At 42.6% G+C, this 22,335-nt stretch overlaps 1 protein-coding gene across 4 annotated transcripts in view; it reads right to left on the bottom strand.

Annotated features, from left to right (window-relative positions):
- Positions 1-701: 701 nt before the first annotated feature.
- LOC126531443 (uncharacterized) overlaps positions 702-22,335 on the bottom strand; it is a 33,996-nt gene continuing 12,362 nt past the window's right edge. For 2 of the 4 annotated variants that reach the window (XM_055071169.2, XM_072288435.1), the window contains 6 exons: positions 8,026-8,128; positions 6,108-6,266; positions 4,962-5,003; positions 4,088-4,228; positions 1,907-2,185; positions 702-970 (listed from right to left, as the gene is read on the bottom strand). In XM_055071169.2, the coding sequence (XP_054927144.1) occupies positions 743-970; positions 1,907-2,185; positions 4,088-4,228; positions 4,962-5,003; positions 6,108-6,266; positions 8,026-8,128 (952 nt within the window). In that variant the 3' untranslated portion in view covers positions 702-742. Of the gene's footprint in view, positions 971-1,906; positions 2,186-4,087; positions 4,229-4,961; positions 5,004-6,107; positions 6,267-8,025; positions 8,129-12,268; positions 12,474-22,335 lie in introns of all 4 variants that reach the window. The other 2 variants (XM_055071171.2, XM_055071172.2) reach the window with 2 other exon arrangements.

Below are 22,335 nucleotides of genomic sequence, written 5' to 3'. Positions count from 1 at the left end.
GCTTTACGACGAAAATGCGGATTTTTTCAGGTAGAGGCGTCTGCTGTCTAAAAATTAGTTCCATGTGGTACATTTTCCGTTGCCTGAGGGAAATCAGTGTCAGCCATTTTCAGTTTACACAGACAAGTTCCATTCACTAGCTCAAAGTTGAACAATATGCAGGCTCGCACGGTCGCAATATCACCGCTAGTATCACCGTAGTGGTACCAGATGGCGCCATCGTTCTTTTACAGCAAAACTGTCTTTTTTTTTTCTTAAGGTGACGTAACCGTAGACGACGAGCACTCCGGTTTTGTTGGGAACTAAACCGGCAAGTAATGATCGAAACTTTGTGAATTTTGCAAAGCAACTTAGCAAAGCAAGTTTAGCAACTTCGTGATTCTAGCAAAGAGTATAAGATAAAAAAGCTCGGGAGCTAATTGAAGCTTTCTTTATCGGAAAGAAAGGAAGTATGTGCGTCAGCGATCCATCAATATCTTTATATATGGCTGAAAAGAAATATTTAACCAGTTCGCTTCTATATCAACCTTGACCTGATTGCGCTCCTTGCGTCTAAGACGGGTATATAAGTGTGTGATGTGCCTCCGAATAAAGCAGTTGTAAGTGGCGCTCTGTCCCGTCTCCTTCCTTGTGTCTTGTGTGTGTTCGCGCCTAGTACCCAAGATGATTTGTGGATTTAACCCACCTTCAGAACACACAACTTTCTTTGCTTCATGCTTGTTCTTGTGTTTGTTTTACTTAATCAGTCTATCACGTGGAATTCCAGGATCAACATGTCATCAACAACGTATCCAACACGCTGGTCTTCGAGCTCTTCGAAGAGGATGAACTTCTCGCGGCCGAAAAGCGTGTTCCACATGTGCAGCGGACGGCTCGTGGAGCGTCGACGGTCCTGACCCGAGACAGAAAAGTCGAACGTAAGGTCGACGTGATCCACGCCCTCCCGTTGCGAGGCCACCCGGATCAAGCACTGCGACATCGTAACAGTTACTCTTATGGGTTAGATTATGCGTGGCACAGAAAAATACGTGCACACAAATGCACACAAATATAATGTAAACACTACACAAGTATCAACAGGTTGAAAGGGTAATAAAGATGATAACCAGAATTGTTGCCCGGCAGCTTTACCTTGAGCAGTTCTAAGGTTACAATATTTCTCGAGGAAAAGCAGATTCGCAGCATAAACACTTTCTGCTAGACAGTGGCGCATACAACTATTTCCCCTATCTCTCTCCCCAAGGAATGCCGGCACTTTAACGTTGGCGAAACTCAGCGTTTCGAAAGCTCCATTTCCCACCTCTTCTCGAGGCTGTTCTGTATCCGTCCCTGATACAGGCGTCCTCTTGGAACAATGTGGCTAGCTGTTCGTACTACGACACAGGGATTAATCGCTTGCTTCAGCACACAGGAACTTCGACAAATGTAAACTGGATCGTTAAGATTTTGAAAGTTCCCTGTTCCGATTATCTGCGCTCTTTAATTAGTTACCCTTGATTGTTACATTGTGGTGTCGCGCAAATGCTCATTCTGCCCATTCACAGACTGGTTTCTTAGGTTACTGACTCGAAGTGAACACGCACAATGAACAGTGCCATGCAATTGTGTTGCTCATCTAAAGCGAGAAATATCAACGAATATGCAATCGATCAAATGATTTATTTATTTATTTATTGAAGTATTTAAAACAAACAAGATGACAACTCGATAGCGCGTAAATTCTTGTAGATTTCCTACATTTGCTGACGACACATTCATCATTGCCAGATGTACATGTTGAACGTTTTCTTTGTCTCCTTAGGTTTCCCGTGCGCCAGACGTGAAAATAGTTGGCTGTTATCTATTGTTTTGAGTGAGGCTTTATTTTCCCCCTTTATATAGGCGGCGAAAGATAGAGGCAGCTCACCCTTGTTTTCTTGACACAGCAACTGTCCATTCTGGCCACATCTACGACCTTGGACTGGACGAAAAAAGCCATGTGCGTGCCAGCACCGCATCCGATGCCATACAGGTTAGCCTGCAGCCTGAACTTGCAGCCGGCCAGGCCGAAGAAGATTGGCTCACTGAGACAGTCGTCACGGCGCGAGATCGCATGCTGGCGAAGTATGCGGTACGACTCCAGGCACCAGACGTACGACGCCCCCGTTCGACGCAGTAGGGCGGCCGTCTTTCTTTCCTGAACGCTCTAAAGAAGAGGGTCGAGGATGCAGCGTCAAGATATCGAAATATATAGCAGGTGTTTATTATTTAGACTAAGGATTTTTTTTATTATTACCCGTTGCAAATAACGAAGTTGTAATCGATGGGAAAGCCCGGATACTGGGGCGCTATAACGTAAAACTATTCCAAACTTTTCTATTCCAATTATGTAATCAGCCTTCCGCGATTGGTCAAAAACTTTTTTGGACCACCCCCACTTCACCTGTCTGTCACGCGACGTCACGAAAACCGCGATAGCTCCCCATCCGATAAGACGTGTACGCACTGATTATGCATTATTTGACCGAAAAAAGAAAAATAGTTATTTCTGATTCGATGCCTTTTCGCCATTAGCCCTTGGCTATTGGTCAAAAGTTTTCGGGCTGCACCTACTTCACCTGCCTGTCACGCGATGTCACAAAAGCGCATAAGTTCAACTCGTCGAAGTGACGTGTACGCATTAAATATGCATTAATATGCCGAACAAAACTGAATTTTCTTCTGAATAGCGGCAGACTGCCCCTTCCGAAAGGAATAAAAGATGGCTGTCGCCGATCGCTCAGGCACTGGCGACTCGCACCTGTTAGAGAGCATGGGTTTATTTGCGTATATAATAAAACCTTTTTCGTGGCCGTATAATGTTTTCGAGCACTTTCGGAACGTTTACGACCTCGTTCTGCCAACTCTTCTTTGCTGAGCATCCGTTTCAGCGTCATTATTAAGCTTCCGTTGCATGCCGCCGCGATTTTCGACGAGCCACCGCAGGCTAAGTAAGATAAAGTGGACCAATCGCAAACGCCGGTAGCACCCTCTTCATCCGGTTATCGACTATCAGTGCAGTGGCTCGGCCCTATCGAATCCCTCTCCACTTGAGCGTGCTCCTCGCCTCTTCTCAGCCAATTAGATAAGACAAGACGCTCAGTGTAGGCAATGTTATTCGTCTTTAAAGCAAACAAAAGTGACCTACTATGAACGAGGAGAGCGCTTGGTTGGTCTTTTCAGACAACCCTACGGGTCACCGCCTGGTGCTTGCTTCGGCGGTTACGCAAATTTGACGTCAGGAGATTGGAATAAAAACAGATTGGAATAGTTTTACATTATAGGGCCCCTGTTTACACAGTAAAATTAAATTCATAATTCACTAATTGTGAAAATCTCGCTATTTAAGTTTTCAGCAAATTGCATTGCGGCACATATTGTAATTTACGAATTGTTGCCGGTGTACATGCATGGTATATGCACCTTGAAGAAGTTCTGAAGATGGCAACAGTTTTGAGACATGCGCCGTCAAACGTGCGGTAAGAAATTCAGTAATGCACCGTATACTTTTATGATAAAACGCTGTGCGTGCATTAAAGCACTAAAAACAACTGCAATGCCAGTGTATTACACCGGAAAACTGTGGAAATTCTTAACGCTGCACTACACCATCAGCCAGATTTAACCTATTAACTAGTTTAAAGGTTCCTTCTTTTCAAAGCACGACGACGAAACGAACAACCATATTGAGCTACTATCGAACACGCATATCGAATGTTCCAGCAATGCGGACTGTCAGGGCCACCACCTTATATATCTTTACATGCACATGGTGTACTTGAAGAATTCTCCATGCATGCAGATCGCCGTGACCGCATCAGTACTACTGCGTGAATTGAATCGCACGCGAGAGCAACACACCGGGCACATTAGAGATTGTAATGAAGTGCACTTCATCCGACAATAACGCCATTTCTTTTTTTGTGGGACATGATTCTCACTGTGTCACAATCATTGGCAGGTGTGTAACTGTCTATTAAGTGCCTCATACAGTAGTACATTTACCGGAACAATGTATAAATGCTTGTAAGTCAATTATGTAGTCTATTGTATTGAATATTTCATGCACCTGTGAAAGCTTCAGCTCGGCTATTTCCTTCATCGCAGCGTTCAGTAGTTTCCGCAGTTCTTTGATTTCGGCGTCCGTGTTGATGTTGCCACTCTTCGCCTTTTTCTTCGAGGCACCTTTACCTTGTGGGACGATAGATTTCTGCAACATTGAATGCGCCTTAAGTGACAGATACAAATTGTTGTCGTCTTTTCGGATGTCCGACAGAGTGCAGAATTGTTTTTTTTCTTTTTGGTGCATTACATTTTGGCAACGTGTAATTATTCTGCCGATAAGGGAATTGTATTCTTGTTCTCTAATGACCTGTTACAAGTACTTACCGTCAGAAAGCAGTACTTGCAAACACGCTGCGTGCAAGTGCAAACAAGCACGTTCTCTTAATTCACTCAGCAAATGTTCCATGCTGTACAAGACTGAAAGGCTATGCAAGATTGGAGCGACGTTAACTAGTGTTGACCGGAATTTTTTCAACAGAAAGTGACGTAGAAGTTTATCCTCTGTACAGGTTAAATTCTATGAATTTCCTATGACCACAATTTTCAGAAGTCTTCTAATATACACCCTTTATTTATATTCCCTGAAACACGGTTCAGAGCAGGAAAAAGGTAGAGTTCGCCGCTTACTCATCCTTCATGACTACAAATAGAAGGGTTACCGGTAGGACAAAAAGGCAAACAGTATAACCGGCCGTTGTCGCGTTTATTCACGATTTAAAGGCTCATAATGAATTACTGCTGTCGCACCTCTGTATCTATGATATTTGCTGCCTGTAACAAGCGATACTTGTGGCTGCCGTTCATATTTATTTGCCTATATGCCAATCAAGGTCATCCTTCGCGTCAAGAAAACAAGAAAATAAAAGAGAAGGACTCACTTCTATTTTATCGCCCACATTGTGACAAGTCTTGGAATGTTCCTGAAAAGAAGTCGCAGCAAGCGCTCAGTCTTTGCAAGAACTCGAGCGAAGCGCCATTTAAGTAGCATCTATCGGAAGAAAGCGTGCGAAAAATTGTAGCTTTTGAAAAGCGTGCGAAAAAAGTGTAGCTTTTGAGACTGCATGAGTAATATATTGCTCTCCAATTTAATTATGAGAATAAGCCGAACAAGACTAAAACCATGGTGTGTGAAAAGCATTGCCTTCTTTGTTCTTAAATTTCTAATGCTTTCAATAAGAACCTATGGCCCACGGAAGGTAACTTGAACATACCACCCAATTTTGCGTCCACCATTCAGAGTATGTGCTATTTTTCCTCAAGCTGGTATCTACTACATATTGTTTTGTTTTGTTTAGGTACCACTAGTGCAAGGATTAAAGTTTTTTTTTTTTATTCTATGTTATTAACCAAGAGAAAATGGGTAGCCGTCGTCAGCAAACGGTGACAACTCCTCTGTTTCTTTTTATCTCAAGAAAAGAAAAGAAATAAAAACATCGTACTTTTAACTCTTGCCCTAGTGGCTAATTTTAACACAAACACTTCATTTCTTTTATGATAAATGAGAAAGAACTCGCCACACGATAGGCGGCAAGCGTTTTCGAGTGGGAGCCCTGCCCTCTACCTCCTCACGAGAGTAGTGTTTCTGTGTTTGGATAGTTCTTGTTTATACGTTCCCCAGCGTTCATAATGGGACGTTGTTGAGAGATCTCGTTTAACTTATCTAGGAACGTTTTTTTCTTGTGCGTATTGGAATTGATCTCACTGCGTATTTTTCCCCCTTTTAGCTTGCCGAATTTGCAGCGTATTGTTGCACAATTGTGTCAAAGAATAGGGGTAACCTACGCTGCCTACCGGCCCAAGCATCTCTCAAACACAGCTAATATGCTTCCATAAAAATCAGATCATCTTAAGTGGGGTCGCCCTCGCTTGAAATGGCTGAATAGACAAGATTGAGCGCCCAAATGCTCTGGCGACAAACAAGTGGAAACAAGAAAAAACACTCTTGAGTAAACGTTTATAAATAGTCAATATCTGCCTCAGTGGAAAAACTTGTAAAAAGTAAGCACTCGTTATCGATTTCATACCTGCATTTCCCCTGCGAAGATCACAGCTGTGCAGACCTTGCATATAACGCTTCTCTTGGGACAAGTGGTGGTACAGTGCTCAAGGAAACTGTTCAAAACTACGTCTGTGCTGCACAGATTGCAGCGCGTCTTTCGATAGGCGCATCTTTCCAGGTGCGGCTGAGAGAGATCGCGAGAGAAAAAGAGAAATGCAAAATCAAGACTTCAATGGCGGTTACCTCTCACTGACACACCCAGAGCCAGATGTTAGCAATAAGTGAGTACAAAGAAACAAATTACAACAGAACCAACGCGCTTGTTAGAATCAACGTTAAATGAACCTGTATTGAGACGTATCAATTAAATGCTATGCAAAGAAACGCACGCTCCTGACAATTTTGTTTTACCTCCGGATACATGCAAAGAACTCTTCCCGTTCTTTTCCCATCGCAGAAGTTCTGTGTCACTTGGCTTCGCGGCCACGCGCATGTAAGTGTTTCTCTTCTGTACAACATAGCAACATAGCGATCACGTGCATACCCGGCAAGACTGCAGTGCGCGAATAGCCCCGCCGCGTGAGCCTCACGACTGCCGATTATATGCAGTGCATCCGAGATTGGCCCAGTTTTGATTACACCATTTAGTTTTAAGTTAGCTTGCATTCAATATCGGCCTACTTTACTCGGGAAGAAACCGACCGAGCAGGCGCGCCACGCTCCAGGAGGAAGGCATGCGAAAACTTAGCTTCATTAAAGGAAGTGCTGCAGTGAGGACATTTGGGTATTGTTATTATGTATCCGTAAGCAGATTCGTTATATTGGTGCTGTCCTGTGTGTGAAGTATTGGGCGAGTTTGATGGAATTGGCGGCGGCAGGTCATCAAATCCTGGAATGGTGTGCAAAGAAAGCTTTGCCTTAATGCGGGTAATCAGATGCAGAGTGACTCATGATAGCATTTTCCAGAATATTAGGTTTTGCTTGACTCTGTGCCATAGTTAAGCTATAGACGGTAGTGACTTCATCGTGGCTAGTTCTGCTGGTGTCTCCATCGTCATCGCGCCGTTATTTTCGTGGTATCATTGTGGTGTCATTGTTGTCGTGGCGTTGTCGTCGTCCTTCCGTAGAATTACGTTATAATAATAATAATAATAATAATAATAATAATAAGAACTATAATAATAACTTTCATGAAAGGGAAAACTGTTATCCACCCGAACGTATAGCACGGAGCTACAAAGGTTTCTTAGAAGAACGAAAGCTTCGCAGTTGAAGAAAAATTCGTCACGGTCCGCGATTCAAACACGGGACCAACTCCTTTCAGGGGCGGTCGCTCTAACATCTGAGCTAACTAGGAGGGTCAGGTGGTTAAGCGGACCAGGACAGAATGCTACTCGACCGCGAAGCTTTCTTTCAGAGATACTCGTCTGGGTTTATTTGATACTTCGTGCTTTATTCGGGTGGATGACTTTCCTTTCATGACACTTCCACCACCTCGCGGGATTCCGCAGAACTGACATGCAAGACTATCCTTCACATTTGTAGCAGTGCTTGACATATGGTGTTTTGCACCATATGTTATGAATTACTACCCTTTACTTAATAAATGAGAAACCATAACGAAAACGACATGCATTGCAGCAACAATAAATAAACAATTTTCCACAATGTGTTGGCCATGCGGCTCATTCTCACTTAACATTTGGTAAAAGATTAACGATGAAACATTATCTCCTGGTAGAAGACAAAATTCTTCAGCAAGAACTCAGAGTGGTAAATGTTAGATGGTCAAACTCGTGGAATGTCGAGTTTATGTCCCGTTGCTTATACGATATAAGCCTTTGAGACATCGGGCTTCATAGTAGCCAATGTTTTCTCGCTGCGATCGCATGATAAAAAATAAAACTGCTAAAGCAACGCTCTTTGGTATAGGTGAGGCACACCTTGACTTCTGTTTCCGAAAGCTCCTTCAGGCACCCTTCATTCGGACAGCGGTCCATGCTAGCCCGTGTCGAGCAGTTGGCCGAGCTTCGAAGTCCAACAACGCTGCGAATTGCGGTGTGGCAACCTCCTGTTTGGTAACTTCCGACATATCACAAATGGTGGCTGTTATTTGTTGATTTCAAGATTAAATATCCATGCTTAATGCAGCAAGTCGTTTAGTTCCATTGGATAGTTTTCCAAAGTATTCAAGTTATCGGGGTACTGACATGATATTTTCGACTACTCACTTCGTCCGTTAGATGAAATTCCACGGCCTCTAATCCACAGACAGAACAGTGACAATTCTCAGGGCACTTTAAATAATTTAGTATAATAGCTTTTCTAAAGCCAGTTTCGGTTTCGTTCCTAGGCAGATAGTGTGTCCTGACGTCCCGGCACAGTATGTGGCAGCAGGACGTTACGTTTTGACAATCGATCCGGCTCGCTCGGTCACCTCCTACGCTGCTACTCGTTGTGAACGCCAGTGTATCAGCGTAGAAGACGACGGTGCAAGAGCGAGCGTCAAAACATCACAATGTCCTGGTCCCACGTGACCACATACTGTGTTGGGACGTCATGACACAGTACCGTCCAGGGAAAGGAAACCGAAAGTGGCTGCAGGAACAATATTAAATTATTTACTGCGCTTTCAGGCTTCTCAATAGTCAGCCTCTAGAGTCTGTGGAGGAGCCCGTTTACCAAGTTCAATTACTATCATTTAAAAGAAAGGTCTACAATCAATGCATTCTACCGGTGCTAACACATGGGGCAGAAACTTGGAGGCTGACAAAGCTCGAGAACAAGTTAAGGACCGCGCAACGAGCGATGGAACGAAGAATGTTAGGCGTAACATTAAGAGAGAGGAAGCAAACGGTGTGGATCAGAGAGCAAACGGGGATAGCAGATATTCTAATTGACATTAAGAGAAAGAAAATGGCCCGGGAAGGCCATGTAATAGATCACCGGTGGACCATTAGAGTTACAGAATGTGTGCCAAGAGGAGGGAAGCACAGTCGAGGACGGTAGAAAACTAGATGGGGTGATGAAATTAGGAAATTCGCAGGCGCTAGTTGGAATCAGTTGGCGCAAGACAGGGGTAATTGGAAATCACAGGGAGACACCTTCGTCCTGCATTGGACATAAAATAGGCTGTTGATGAGGAGGCTTCTGAATGGGAAAATTTTGCTCGGCCCCACGTCGGGCAAGTATATATTGGCCAACCGTACCACATGTGGCGCATGTTTCGAAATTTCGTTCGGGCCGTTCTTGGCGACTGACATCGTTCTTACATCGGTTAACTATAGGGTATTCAAAATGGTGCATGGGCACTCGGACATGATTCGAATGTCCTACGGACGAAGTGGATTCACTGGGATGGCCCACGGAAATTTGTAGGTCAGCTTATGTCGGGGCCTACACTGGGCATAGCTGGATTCCTGCATGTGTTATACTTATGAAACTGCATATTCCCAGCCGATAGCAAGCAAGCATGCTGTTCAGCATGCACAGTATAAGATGTGCTGCACCACAGAGCACGTTCATTTAAAATTTTATTTAGAAGCAGTTATATTAAAAAATCACACAAAATGCTGAAGCTTGTGCCACATAGCCCAGTGCCCATTGACTAGAACAAATGGTTCACTAGAACGACGTTATCAAAATATGATTACCAATTTTAAACAGACTGATTGTATCTGGCTTGCATCAAAGGATACGCTTGGTGCCATTAAAAATATCACAGTAAAGAAATGTCAAATGCAAAATGACATATAGGCAAAAAAAATAATAATTCACTTAATCAATTCGCTTAAGCTTTGCCTTTAACAGTGGATCGCGATAGCCTTCAAAGATCTCTGATTGCTTGTCACGCTTCCCGGCAACCGCATCTTTGTTGCGGATGCGCGGAGTCGAGCGCGATGGTTTTGTTTCGCCGCTTCGGAAAAGGGTTTGTGTTTGAGTTTCCGCGCAACAGAATTGTTTTCTACTATAATTAACTTAAACCCGACGCTTTCACGTCTGTAGGTTGTGTTTAGGTCATACATTAAGATTAACGCTGTCGCGTTAATACTTAAGACAGAAAGAATGCAGATCCATTATAAGGCGCACTGGTTTCCGGAAGGTGCTATAGTGCTCTCAACTAAGCAATGAAAAAAAAAAAAAAACTCCTTATTCATATAACAAAGTAGACAACCGGAACACTTTTATCAAATTATCACAGTTATTATTCAGTCAAATCTAATTTAGGCACTTGCGAAAAACCTCACATTGAGGTCGAAAGGCCTGAAAACACTTTTGAATGCGTCTTATGCAATTCGTTGGCAACGTACTTAGGCACGACGTAGTTCCCACTTCGCATTGGTGCCAACCTATCACAGCCAGCCCTGGGCAATGGTTGTACGGCAACCCCGGTCCCACGTCTTTTGGCCACCCATATGCAGACGTAGTCGGCAAACAACCTCGACCCTACCTTTTCCTTCTATGGCTGGCCACGATAGTAGGCAGCAGACGTACCCCAAGCAGTTTTCCAACCGTCGGCCATCAGCCAATTCCGCTTGGGTTGCCACAACTTCTTTTTCGAGGGTTAGAGCTCTAGGACCTTCATTTAGTGCAAATAAATTGAATAGCCAATAATATCATGTCGGTACCCCTTTAAAATGATGTTACGCTTTCGTGGGAACTGGTTGCTATGACCTTCCATAGATCCCTATCCTTGAACGCACATATGATAACAAAGTCATAAATACGCATATAAAATCACACTAACAGGACCGCAGCATGCATAATCACACATCGAAAGTGTACAAACAAACTCCAAATGAAACAAAAGGCTCAAAGAAAGTGTAACGCAATGCAAAATACAGTGATTGAACATAAGCTAAATGATATTGCTACAATAACGAATACCAATAACGAATACACTCATAGAAACATTAAAGGAACACCTACTCGATCACTTACACAGCACAGATAATTTTTTCTCTTAGTCTTTGTTTGCAGACGGCCGCTATCTAAATATACAAACTAAGCAAAAGTATTTGAGTTCTGATAAAGCGCATGGGACCGCCGCAGCTACAGCTCATGAGCTTTTCATGAACGCTCAACAGAAAGTCGGGTGCCCTGAAACACTCAGTGCTTGTATGAGACATGTCACTTGATGAAACACGAAAAGGCACAGGCACATTAGTTATGCAAATTCTAATGATTTTACTTGGATAAGGTGAAAAGTTATCGCTGGATTGGCAATCATTGTAGATAAACGCATGCACATGTCAGAGTAAAGAAAGTGGTCGTTGTGGCCGAGCCTGTAACCTAACTCAAATGAACTGTTTGTTCTGAGATCTAATTTGAAGCCCCCAGCACTCTTTCGTCCCGACTATTGTCACTTTTATAGATCCGATATTTTTATTTCGCAACAATCGTCGTCATGTACTGAAGTGTGTAATTTGTGGTCATTATGCGGCATAGTTTCGCATTGCTGATGGTGGTACCACCCCAAGCACCCTTTCTACGCTTTGCCTACATACACAGTACAAAATTGCAGTACCGTACTAAGATTTCGGTGCATGTAAAAATTCTCAGGTAGCCAAAAAAAAGAAGAAGATAAAATCCTGCACGTATGTCTACCAGTCTGACAATTTATACATCAAGGACAACGAAGCGGTATACAAGTGGGTTATTCGCTTCATATGTACAAAGGCTCTGTATGCTGGCCTAGCTAAGCGCTCATACAGAGCACTACAGCGTCAGCTTTCTCCTTTCAGCGCTACAACCGCGCAAACACTTGTAACTGACCTCTAACGTGGAATCCGTACAACTCGACATGAGAAAAAAAATGAGGGTTTACTGGTATAAAAAAAAAAGAAGCGTGCATGTAAGTTCCTGTCTATTCGAATGAGATACACGCAAGGTAACTTTTATTTTATAATCGTTTATCATTACGTTTCGAAGCGTATGCGGGCTTCCGACACACTTTGCATTGCATTTACATTTGATATCGACCATATCATCGTACACCGTCACCTCGCAAAAGCAGTTGCGGAACTCCCCTTTTCAAGTTCGCTGTAAAACTAATTCAGAGCCCTTGCCTGCAGCGCCTGTCTAGTTCAAGCAATCTTTAGCTAAACACACACAGTTACACACAATATATCTAGCTGCACACTTGCATAAATGGAAGACAAATTAAGATGAAAATGTGAAACAGACCTTGTCTCCACGAAGCACTATGCCAGCACGCGATTAGGTCTCCGCCACCTTGTGGACCTTTGGACCCCGTGACTGTTGTCAGGGTAGCGTTACGGGCGTTCCAACCACTGGCATTGAAAATTACTGTGGCAGTGGAACCGATGGGTTGTCAGCTTCTCGCGAGAGTGAGAAATGTTTATCGTCCATACGGCCAGATTGTGCGGCGCTGAACACAAAAAGATAAAGGCGAGTTAACGGCCGTCCGCATCGATAACCTGCCACTCGTACTTTTTGCCGTTCTGGCATGTGTGGCCATATGTGCAGCGATGAGAATACGAGATCCCACTCGGTGTACGACACGCACTCACTGTTGCCCCCAACACGGACTCCTAGATCGGCAAGCGCACAAGATCTCGGGATGGTTAATTCTTTTATTCGGCTAACGATTAGTCATTCATCATTTAGCCTTAATTGATTAATGACCTTCGATGCAGATTTCTTTCATCAAATAATTGATTGATCAAAATCTTTGCCGGGCACTTCTAAAAAGCTTGAAACACAGTTAACTACTTTTGTAGGACCCTATCTTAATGTTTGAGAGGTGGAACCAAGTTTGAAACAGAAGTGTATAAACGTTTGATAAAGTATAATCTTCAACTTGTTAACGACTAAATACAGTTGGCACTAGTGACTTTTGAAAAAATAAACAATAAATGTTATAAAATGTCACTTAGTGCAAAATTAACTAAAACACATGGCACCACTGAATCCCTGTACAGTACAGTTAAACAAGAAGCAAGAAAATCGCAAAAATGAAAGATGAAGTCCCGCTGAGATATGCAAGAGATTGTAATACGCACAGGTGAAAGCAATATTACTTGTTTAGGATTTTAAAACAGATCCTACAGAGTCAAGGAATGTCCATTCGCTGGGTTTTAAGGGTGAAAGCGACACCTTCTTAGAATGGCCATACAACCATCACATGACAATAGATGCTCGGACACCACAGATTTTCTGGAATCGACATGAATTCCATCGCAATGTCAAAAACACGGTCCAAACCGGCGCGCATACTCTGCCACGTCTTTAGTGGACTGGAAGTGGCATGGCGATCAACGACTGGGTTGCCATATTTTATGCCTTAAATCGCGAGGACATTTCAAACCTCCGGTTTTCGGGTGGCGTCGTGGCGTGTGCGGTGTGGAAGAAGAGAGGGAAAGCGCTCGGCTAGGCATCACTCGGAAGAACAGTCGACAGTCTCTCTATACCACAGCCGCACAGTCACTGTTCCTACGATTTCAAAATTTTCGCGCCACTACTGTGAAATCCTCGAAAATGTGTAATCGAAAAAGTCTAATCAATTAGGTCGATTAAATGAAAGGTGGACATCGATAAAGATTGATCATTTAATCGACTAATCATTCACCGATATTATACCAACCCTATCTCGAGAGCCATGCTCGTGCGGTTTGCGAACAGTTTTGCACGGGAAGTGACACAGCAACAAAAAGTATAAACGAAATAGAACTCACTATTGCTCCACAGCCTAAATATTCGGAACCAAATTAACCGAGGAGTTTAGCTGGAACAGTCTGAATAGACACTCTATAAGACAGCGCAGTTCGTGGCTCTGAAACAGGTCGGGGCACAGCACGGTATTGGCGTATTCAATAACAGAATGAATTTTTTTTCAAACACCTGAGTCGGCGCTTACGCTTTCCGTTCCACATCGTCACCCTTGCTTAGTCTAAAGCTTTAAAATCAACGGCGACGGCGTTTTTGGCGCTCTTAAGTTTACATTCCTACATCGCCGGACGTATGCGTGAGGTTTTTTTTTTTTTTTTGCCTCTCTGAAGAGGCTTAGTTAAGATGTCTTGGTCGCCATGCTAGAGCGAGAAAATTGTTTCATAAATTGAGATTAACGTAACGAACATGTCTTCTCTAGATTGTTGCTACGGGCGACCTGATGCCTCGCTCGATTCCTTCACCGATGGTTCGTATACAGGCTTCATCCCTCTATCTGCTCTCGCGCTGGCGGCCAGGGCAGGCTCTTGTTCAGCATCCGGTGAAGGTATGCGCTTGGGAGGTGCTGTTCACATGGAGCGGCAGTGTCTGGCTTAACGGACTGATTCGTTATGGTTTGCAACTCGAGACGAGTTATATTCATTCATATTTTCAAATTACCTTAGGTTAGTGTGATGCCTGCCACCGACTTGCGATAGTGCTGCAGTGCTTAATAATAATACGCCAGAAATCCACCGTGAAGCTTCCCGTATTACGAAAATCCGGATTTACGTCTAAGTTAAAGCACACCTAAATCTTAGTTTTCCATTTCGCTTTCTTCAAAGTGTGGCCATAATAGCAGGGATCCAGCGAAATGGATTGACATTTCAGTGACGTGAATATAATGGGCATCACTGCCTATGTGCATTAGCTGGAGAAGTGGCTAATCGCGATGAGCAAGCTAAAGTAAGCGAAAACTGAGGTCTGGCGAAAGCATCGAAGCAGCGGCCTGAAAGAGCGAGCTACTCGAATACCGAGCCAAGTCGGGCTCGCACACTCTATTGAATCGCTACTTCAAAGCATCCCTTACAAAAATGACTTTAGACTGTCTATAGAAAGTCTATAGACTTTTCATAGACGACCTTTCCTTTCTATAGATTTGGACTTTTGTTGTTACAAAGTCTATAGACTGTCTATAGACGAAAGTCGATAAAGTTTCTATTTCTTTTTGTCTATTCGCAGTCTATAGACGGTCTATAGAAAAAAGTTGATAAGGTGTTTGTTTCATTTTTGTCTACTTCCCCTCTATAGAATACCTACAGACGAAAGTCGACACAGTCTCTATCTATTTTTTTCCATACTTTGTCTATAGACTTTCTATGGACGAAAGTCGACAGGGTTTCTATTTCTTTTTGTCTACTCGCAGTCTATAGACGGTCTATAGAAAAAAGTCGATAAGGTGATAGTTTCTTTTTTGTCTACTTCCCCTCTATGGACTACCTATAGACGAAAGTCGATACTGTTTCTATGCATTTTGTCCATAGTTTGTCTATAGACTTTCTATAGACGAAAGTCGATAAGGTTTCTATTTCTTTTTGTCTACTCGCAGTCTATAGACGGTCTATAGAAAAAAGTTGATAAGGTATTTGTTTCTTTTTTGCCGACTTCCCCTCTATGGACTACCTATAGACGAAAGTCGATACAGTTTCTATCCACTTTGTCCACACTTTGTCTATAGGCTTTCTATAGACGAAAGTCGATAAGGTTTCTATTTCTTTTTGTCTACTCGCAGTCTATAGACGGTCTATAGAAAAAAGTCGATAAGGTGTTTGTTTCTTTTTGCCTACTTCCCCTCTATGGACTACCTATAGACGAAAGTGGATACAGTGTCTATTTATTTTTGTCCATATACTTTGTATATAGACTTTCTATAGACGAAAGTCGAAAAGATTTCAATTTCTTTTTGTCTACTCGCAGTCTACAGAAAAAATTAGATAAGGTGTTTGTTTCTTCTTTGTCTATTTCCCCTCTATATGGACTACCTGTAGAGGAAAGGCGATACAGTTTCTATTTATTTTTGTCCATACTTTGTCCATAGACTCTCTATATTATGGGCAATAGTCGACAAGGTTTCTATTTCTTTTTCTCTACTCCCGGTGTATTGAATGTCTATAGAAGAAAGTCGATAATATGTAATTCCGAGTTCCCATACCCCCCGCCCTCTGCGAACGCGATGATATGGCGCTGGTTCATGCACGACGGCACCGCAACCCCGGCGCGGCGGGAAAACCGTGCAGACTGCTAGTCTGCGTTCGGTGCAGCTTCCCCGAACGAGGATCGCGGCGGAGCAGGCACTGTCTGAGTCACCAATGTCTTCCAGGCACCCGAAGGCCCTAAACCTGGCTGCTTCCCGGACGCACAGTTCGCGAAGACCAGGTGGTGAAGGTCAGATGGTGATGATGTGGCAAAGGTGGTGAATAAGTGGCAAAAGCCGGCAGACCAGGCGGTGAATTCACCACCTGGTCTGCCTCTGAGTTGTCGTGGTCTTGCATGTCTATAGATTAACAATAGACAAACATCGTTAATCTGGGCCCAACCCGTGTACGCTGTAACCAAGCGCAGGTACCGGTGGATAATACTTAGCTGCGTTTGATATAAGCCACTGAAGTTGTATACTGCTAAGATTGCTGTAGAGCCTATTTGTAGACATTAGTACGCACATAGTGTATACCTCCGCATTTGTTGACCACATGATATGATCTACGTAGTCGCTCTCGGCAATCCCAAGACAGTCTTCACAGTTGTCGCACCACTTTTGCGGCAGTAGAATAAAGAAAGCAAAACGCCGATCCAATTGTTATAATAGATGTTATGAACGCCAGCTTCAGCTACAACTGGATTCCAAACAGGCATCAAGCTAACAGCAAAGACACTCGTAATGTTTGTAGCTGACAACGCGGACTTTGTGAATGTGCGATGAACCGATGTCGTGCATGTGGTGTTCGCGTTGTGTGTCGTCCGATTCTCGGATACTTTTCACATTGTCTTCATATCTCGGCTGCGTCACTAACATCGGGCGGTTTTTTGTTGACTGATATCCTGCACTATAAACCCATCAAAGTTTCTCATTCACTTGAAATAGGTGCCAAATTCTCTGAGCCCACCCAGTGTTTCGCCGGCGGTATGCCTGCGCAGCCTCGCATATGAGTACCTCAATGCTGTACTGATTGCTTTGACCTATCATGGGAACAGAAAAGTATCACTAACATACGTGCGGGCATCACATTTGGCGGTAGGCTGGAAGATATGCTACAAGTACGCTGTATTACTAATCGACGCTGGCAATAATGCGTCTGAAACGTCTGAAGGGCCCTGTAACGGCTTTTACAAACAGCGCATTCATGTTAGCGTTCCAGTCTCATACGATAGCCCACAGCGTTTGTCATGCAACCTGCCAGCGCATTTCCTTCGTCCATGAAAAAAGATGAATAATGGTGATAAAGATGCATAAGCCACCCGTTCCGGAGCGCATGGCGCGCAGGGAGAGAGAGAAAGAGACAAAAAAAAAATATGAAGGAAAAGGCGCTCACACTCTTCCGAGCGCGCACGCCCTCGGGCGCGGAGCTCCTGCGCATGCTCGGAGCTCTTGCGCATGCGCGGCGGTGCGTCGTCTCAACGAGTGCGCCAGGCACGTAAACGGTTGTACCGGTGTGCGGTGTCTGCCTGAACGTTGGTGTCTGTGTATGCGTGTCTTCTTTGTGGCATCACACGTCAACTACACCGGACGGTAAGCTTTAGCAAATGTTTTGCGTCAATAGCTAATGATTATGTGAGCGCATTTCGTAGCGCGAAGCGGCTGCATGTAGCGCAAGCGACTCGGGTATAGTGTCGGTTTGTCGTTGACATGGTTTGATAACGCGCTCTTGTTCTCGCTTCTACTATACGGAATGTTTTACGGCGAGCGATCGCCGTAAAATCGCCGTTGATTTTAGCATTATAGTTTAGGTGCGTAAAGAAGGTAGTACACCATGTTTTAACTTGATACTGAGCTACCACTAGGCGGATTGTGTATGTTGGGCAGCCAGTGTGGTAGATCTCATTTCGTGGCGCTTGATCCCGCCTCGATGAATGCTGCGCCGCATGTGTAGTGAAATTCTCGTGACACGCTTTACGTGTATATCTCGAAATTGTGTTGGCATCAAGAATGTTCAGACAGACACGTATAGTTGACTAACTGCTAACGTACTCGGATGAAAGGCCGTGTTTGCGGGGCATGCATCAGCAGTGTGTGCGCTGCCGTTTTCGCATTGTTTAAAAGTAGCAGTATTTTTAAGGTTCCTGGCAACCAATCTAAATAATTTTGGGAAGTTACCGCAAGCAAAACACGAGACTTGAAGAAATATCAAGCAGAAATCACTAGATTCACCCAATCTATTTATATGCAACCACAAACGCCTTTGGAGCATGAAACCTGCGATAAGCTCAGTCACTCGCAGCTTCGCAACTTAGCCGAAAAAATTGGAGAACAATAAATTAGTCGCTCCGAGAAGCACCTTTACACATTTCAAACTGAAGGCATTGCGTTTGACGGTAGTTGGAAGATTTGTTTTTTGTCTCTTTTTTAAACAGTTTAGCAGCAGAAATTGTCTTTCGAGCTATATGAAAAGCGTTAAGCGCCTTTCGATGCTTCGGCGTTATGCAGTTTACGTGCTCTTAATCACTAGGCAGCTGCTGGCGCAGATTCGCATTGTGCCAGTCGTGCATGGTATGAAGCCCTTGTCGTGCGTAATAAGTGTTCCGGTTTTCATTACTGTTGCATGTAGTGCCGTCGTCTTGGACAGACTGCATACTATATGCGCTGTACAAAAGAAAAAAGAGCCAGATTATCAATTTGGTGGTCTTTTCTTAGTAGATAACGCACAGATTATTCAAATAATTCAGTGGACATTGCATTTGTTCTACCCTTATCAACACACCTAAGAGATCGTAACATGTTTTAGTTGATAAGTAACCTGATCAGTACGCCCCCATTCATGTGCATTCTACTGAAAGTGTGGCAAATGTATTCATCTCGAAGTATGAGAAAAGAGACATTGCAGACTGTTCTAAGCGGAAATAAATTGCAAATGTTAACGTGATTGTTCAAAACTGCAGTCAGTATGCTGAGCATGTTCGTTCGGCACGGGCATATTGCATTAACACCTGAAAAATGTGCAGAGTCCAGCCGGGTATCTTTGTTTCAACAATTATTATTATGGGAATCGTTTGGGATTCTCGCATTTCTTTTATTTTTATAAGTACACTGTGTGTCACGTGAACCTGTCTTGAAACGAAACGTACCGTTACTGGCACCGGCGACCATTACGGTTGTCTAACTGCTTATCATACTGTAGTATAACGAAACATCATAATGGTACTGATTAATATTGCCATGTAGTCTTTAGTCAGAGGTAAACAAAGTTAACTAGAGGCATAAGTGATGAGAGCATATTATATGGAAAACTACTATTGAACCGTAAAAATAACTCATTGTATAGTTTTCCCTCACATTGTTGCATTTGTTTTACGTGTGTCTCTGTGTCTTCCGTGCTGTACTCGTGTGGCCATCAATTACGAACTTGCCGAAGCCCTTGTCAGCTTTATTAAACAAGGGATTCATGTCAGTTGCATCTAATACTACATGTCAAGTGACTGACGTGTTATTCGTTTTATCAAAATATTATGGACTGGCAGTACTTGGCAAGCATTAAACCACAATATTTTTTTATTGCACTTAAGCTGCAGGCGTCATAGATTGCCAGAAAATTTTCATGAAAACAGCCAGGGAAGGCTTGGAAAAAGATCGGGAAATTTTAAAATGGCCACATAGGTATGCTGTCTCGTTATATGTCATACAAAGTTTCCAGAGAATCTCTGTGTTAAACATATTTTTAAAACGTTTCACTTCATAAAAATTGAGGGAAATTGGTTCTATTTATTTAAAAAAAAAAGAAAGTCAAGCATACTGACAAGGCATTTCTTACTCAATATGTTTTTTTTTTGCGTTAGCTAAACGTCCTGAACCTCGATAGCCTAGAAAAAATTTTCATCTTTCAAAGCACCTTAAATAATTTACTGTCATAGAATTCATTCGAACTATACTATCAGTTCTGTTTCCTAGGAGGTGCATATCTTTCGTGCCATGACACAAAGTGCTCGTGTGGTATTTCGGGTGCTCATGTGGTATACCTAACTTGGAAACCTGTTAGCATGCCCAAGAGGCCTCATTACCTGTAAGAAATTAAGTGACCATATCAATACAATCAACCCATCTGCCTTCTGTTGAAGTTATGGCCAATGACCCATTCATTTAAAAGTATTAGAAAGACATTTAAATGTGTATTAAGCAAAATTAATTACAATCTTAGGCATGATACTGAATATTCCAGTCACGTCTTCTGAAAATATCCCTCTGCACGGGCATACTTAACTACCAGCCAAAGAAAATGTACAGACAGCCCAACTGGGTAACGTTTCAGCAATAAATATAGAGACCATTTGGGATAAGTACATTAATGCATCATATATGAACTTTTCATAAAAGGGAACATACTGTTGCTGGCACGAGCAGCAGTTGTGACTGTTTAATTGTTCACCATACCATGCAAGAAAACATTGTATAAAGGTACTGATTTGTATTAACAAGCAGCCATTAGTCATAGTTAAACCGCATTAAGTATTGACTTAGATGGTTTGAGCAAATATATTAAGCTGCCTAATGAACATACAAAAAATACACACTTGTTATTTTTGCCTCATTTTGCTGCATCTACTTATTTGCAGCATACACCTGCAGCACCTTTGGGACTAATGACACAAAGGTCAAGGCCAGCCTGGCGACCATGCTTGCCAAGGAGTAGTGTAAATACTTAATCTGTTTCCATAATAGCATAAGACATGAATTTAAGGAATTCATCTATTATATCGAGCAATAAAAACTGTTAATGCATTGCCGGTGCATTTGTTTTATTTTTTGCGCTGCATGATTCAGCACTATATGAATTCTTTCTGTTTATGCAACATATATAAAAGTACAGCTGGTTCAGGAGCAATATTAATCTACTAACGGTAATGCATAAGTGCAGATGAAAAGGAACAGGTGCACATGCATAAACACATTCAAAACGTTTTGCTACCGCATGTAAAGAAAAATGTGAACTAACTTGTAGATAGCCGCTATGGAGTTATGGCCTTATGCACTCTTTGTACACTTGTCTATAAAATGTCTGTGTCTTGGAGTGTCTATAGATTAATGAAAATTCATGTTTGTTGACAAATGTCTGCAGAATGTCATAGAAAAAAGTGTATCGGATTATGAAGTTCTGTTTTTGTAGACTGAAGTCTATAGAATGTCTATAGACTATCTATATACATTTGTCTATAGACATTCCATAGACTTCAGTCTACAAAAGTAGAACTGTATATATAGTTCTCCTTTTGTAGACTGAAGTGTATAAAATGTCTACAGACAAATGTCATCTATAGACATTCTATAGACTTCAGTCTACAAAAGTAGAACTGTAAGCCTATACACTTGTCCATAGACATTCTGCAGACAACTGTCTACAAACATGAATTTTAATTAATCCATAGACACTCCATAGACTCGGACATTTTATAGACTAGTCCATAAAAAGTGTATGGCCATAAGTCTATAGACAGTCTATAGACTCAGACTTTTTATAGACTAGTCCATAAAAAGTGTATGGCCATAAGTCTATAGACCGTCTATAGACAGTCTATAGACTCAGACTTCTTGTAGACTAGTCTATAAAAAGTGTATGGCCATAAGTCTATAGACAGTCTATAGACAATCTATAGACTCAGACTTTTTATAGACTAGTCTATAAAAAAGTATGGCCATAAGTCTATAGACTGTCTATAGACAATGTATAGACAGTCTATAGACTCAGACTTTTTATAGACTAGTCTATAAAAAGTGTATGGCCATAAGTCTATAGACTAGTCTAAAGAAATGTCTATAGACAGTCTATAGACTCAGACTTTTTATAGACTAGTCTATAAAAAGTGTATGGCCATAAGTCTATAGACTGTCTATAGATTAGTCTAAAGAAATGTCTATAGACGGTCTATAGACTTCATAGACAAATGTCTATAGACTGTCTATGGACTTTCTATAAAAAATTTTGTAAGGGATAACTTCATATCCGGCATGGCGACGTCTGAAAAAACGCTTTATGTGTGTTACTGTCGTTTTAAGTGTTGCTACTCCAGTACACACACAAACACACACACACACACACACACGCACACACGCACGCACACACGCACGCACACACGCACACACACACAAACACAGACAAACAAACAAACAAACACGTTCTCTCACGCCCAGCGGCGTACAACGTTTGTCGTAAGTGGAAGCGAGTAATTTTACTGTTGAAGTCACAAAGCAATACTAGCGCCATTTCTGTTGCTTAATTGTGCGCATGCGCTTTCGACGTTAGCACAACGCGGGCGGGCCGGTCCCTCCGTGCCAGTGTTGACTCAGTTGCCGCGCGAGACGGTGATAGTTCTTGTTCCTG

Source organism: Dermacentor andersoni, chromosome 5 (genome assembly GCF_023375885.2).
Source record: "Dermacentor andersoni chromosome 5, qqDerAnde1_hic_scaffold, whole genome shotgun sequence".
Classification (NCBI taxonomy): Eukaryota; Metazoa; Arthropoda; class Arachnida; order Ixodida; family Ixodidae; genus Dermacentor; species Dermacentor andersoni.
Note: the sequence above shows the minus strand (reverse complement) of the source record. Positions and strands in the feature narration are given on the sequence as shown.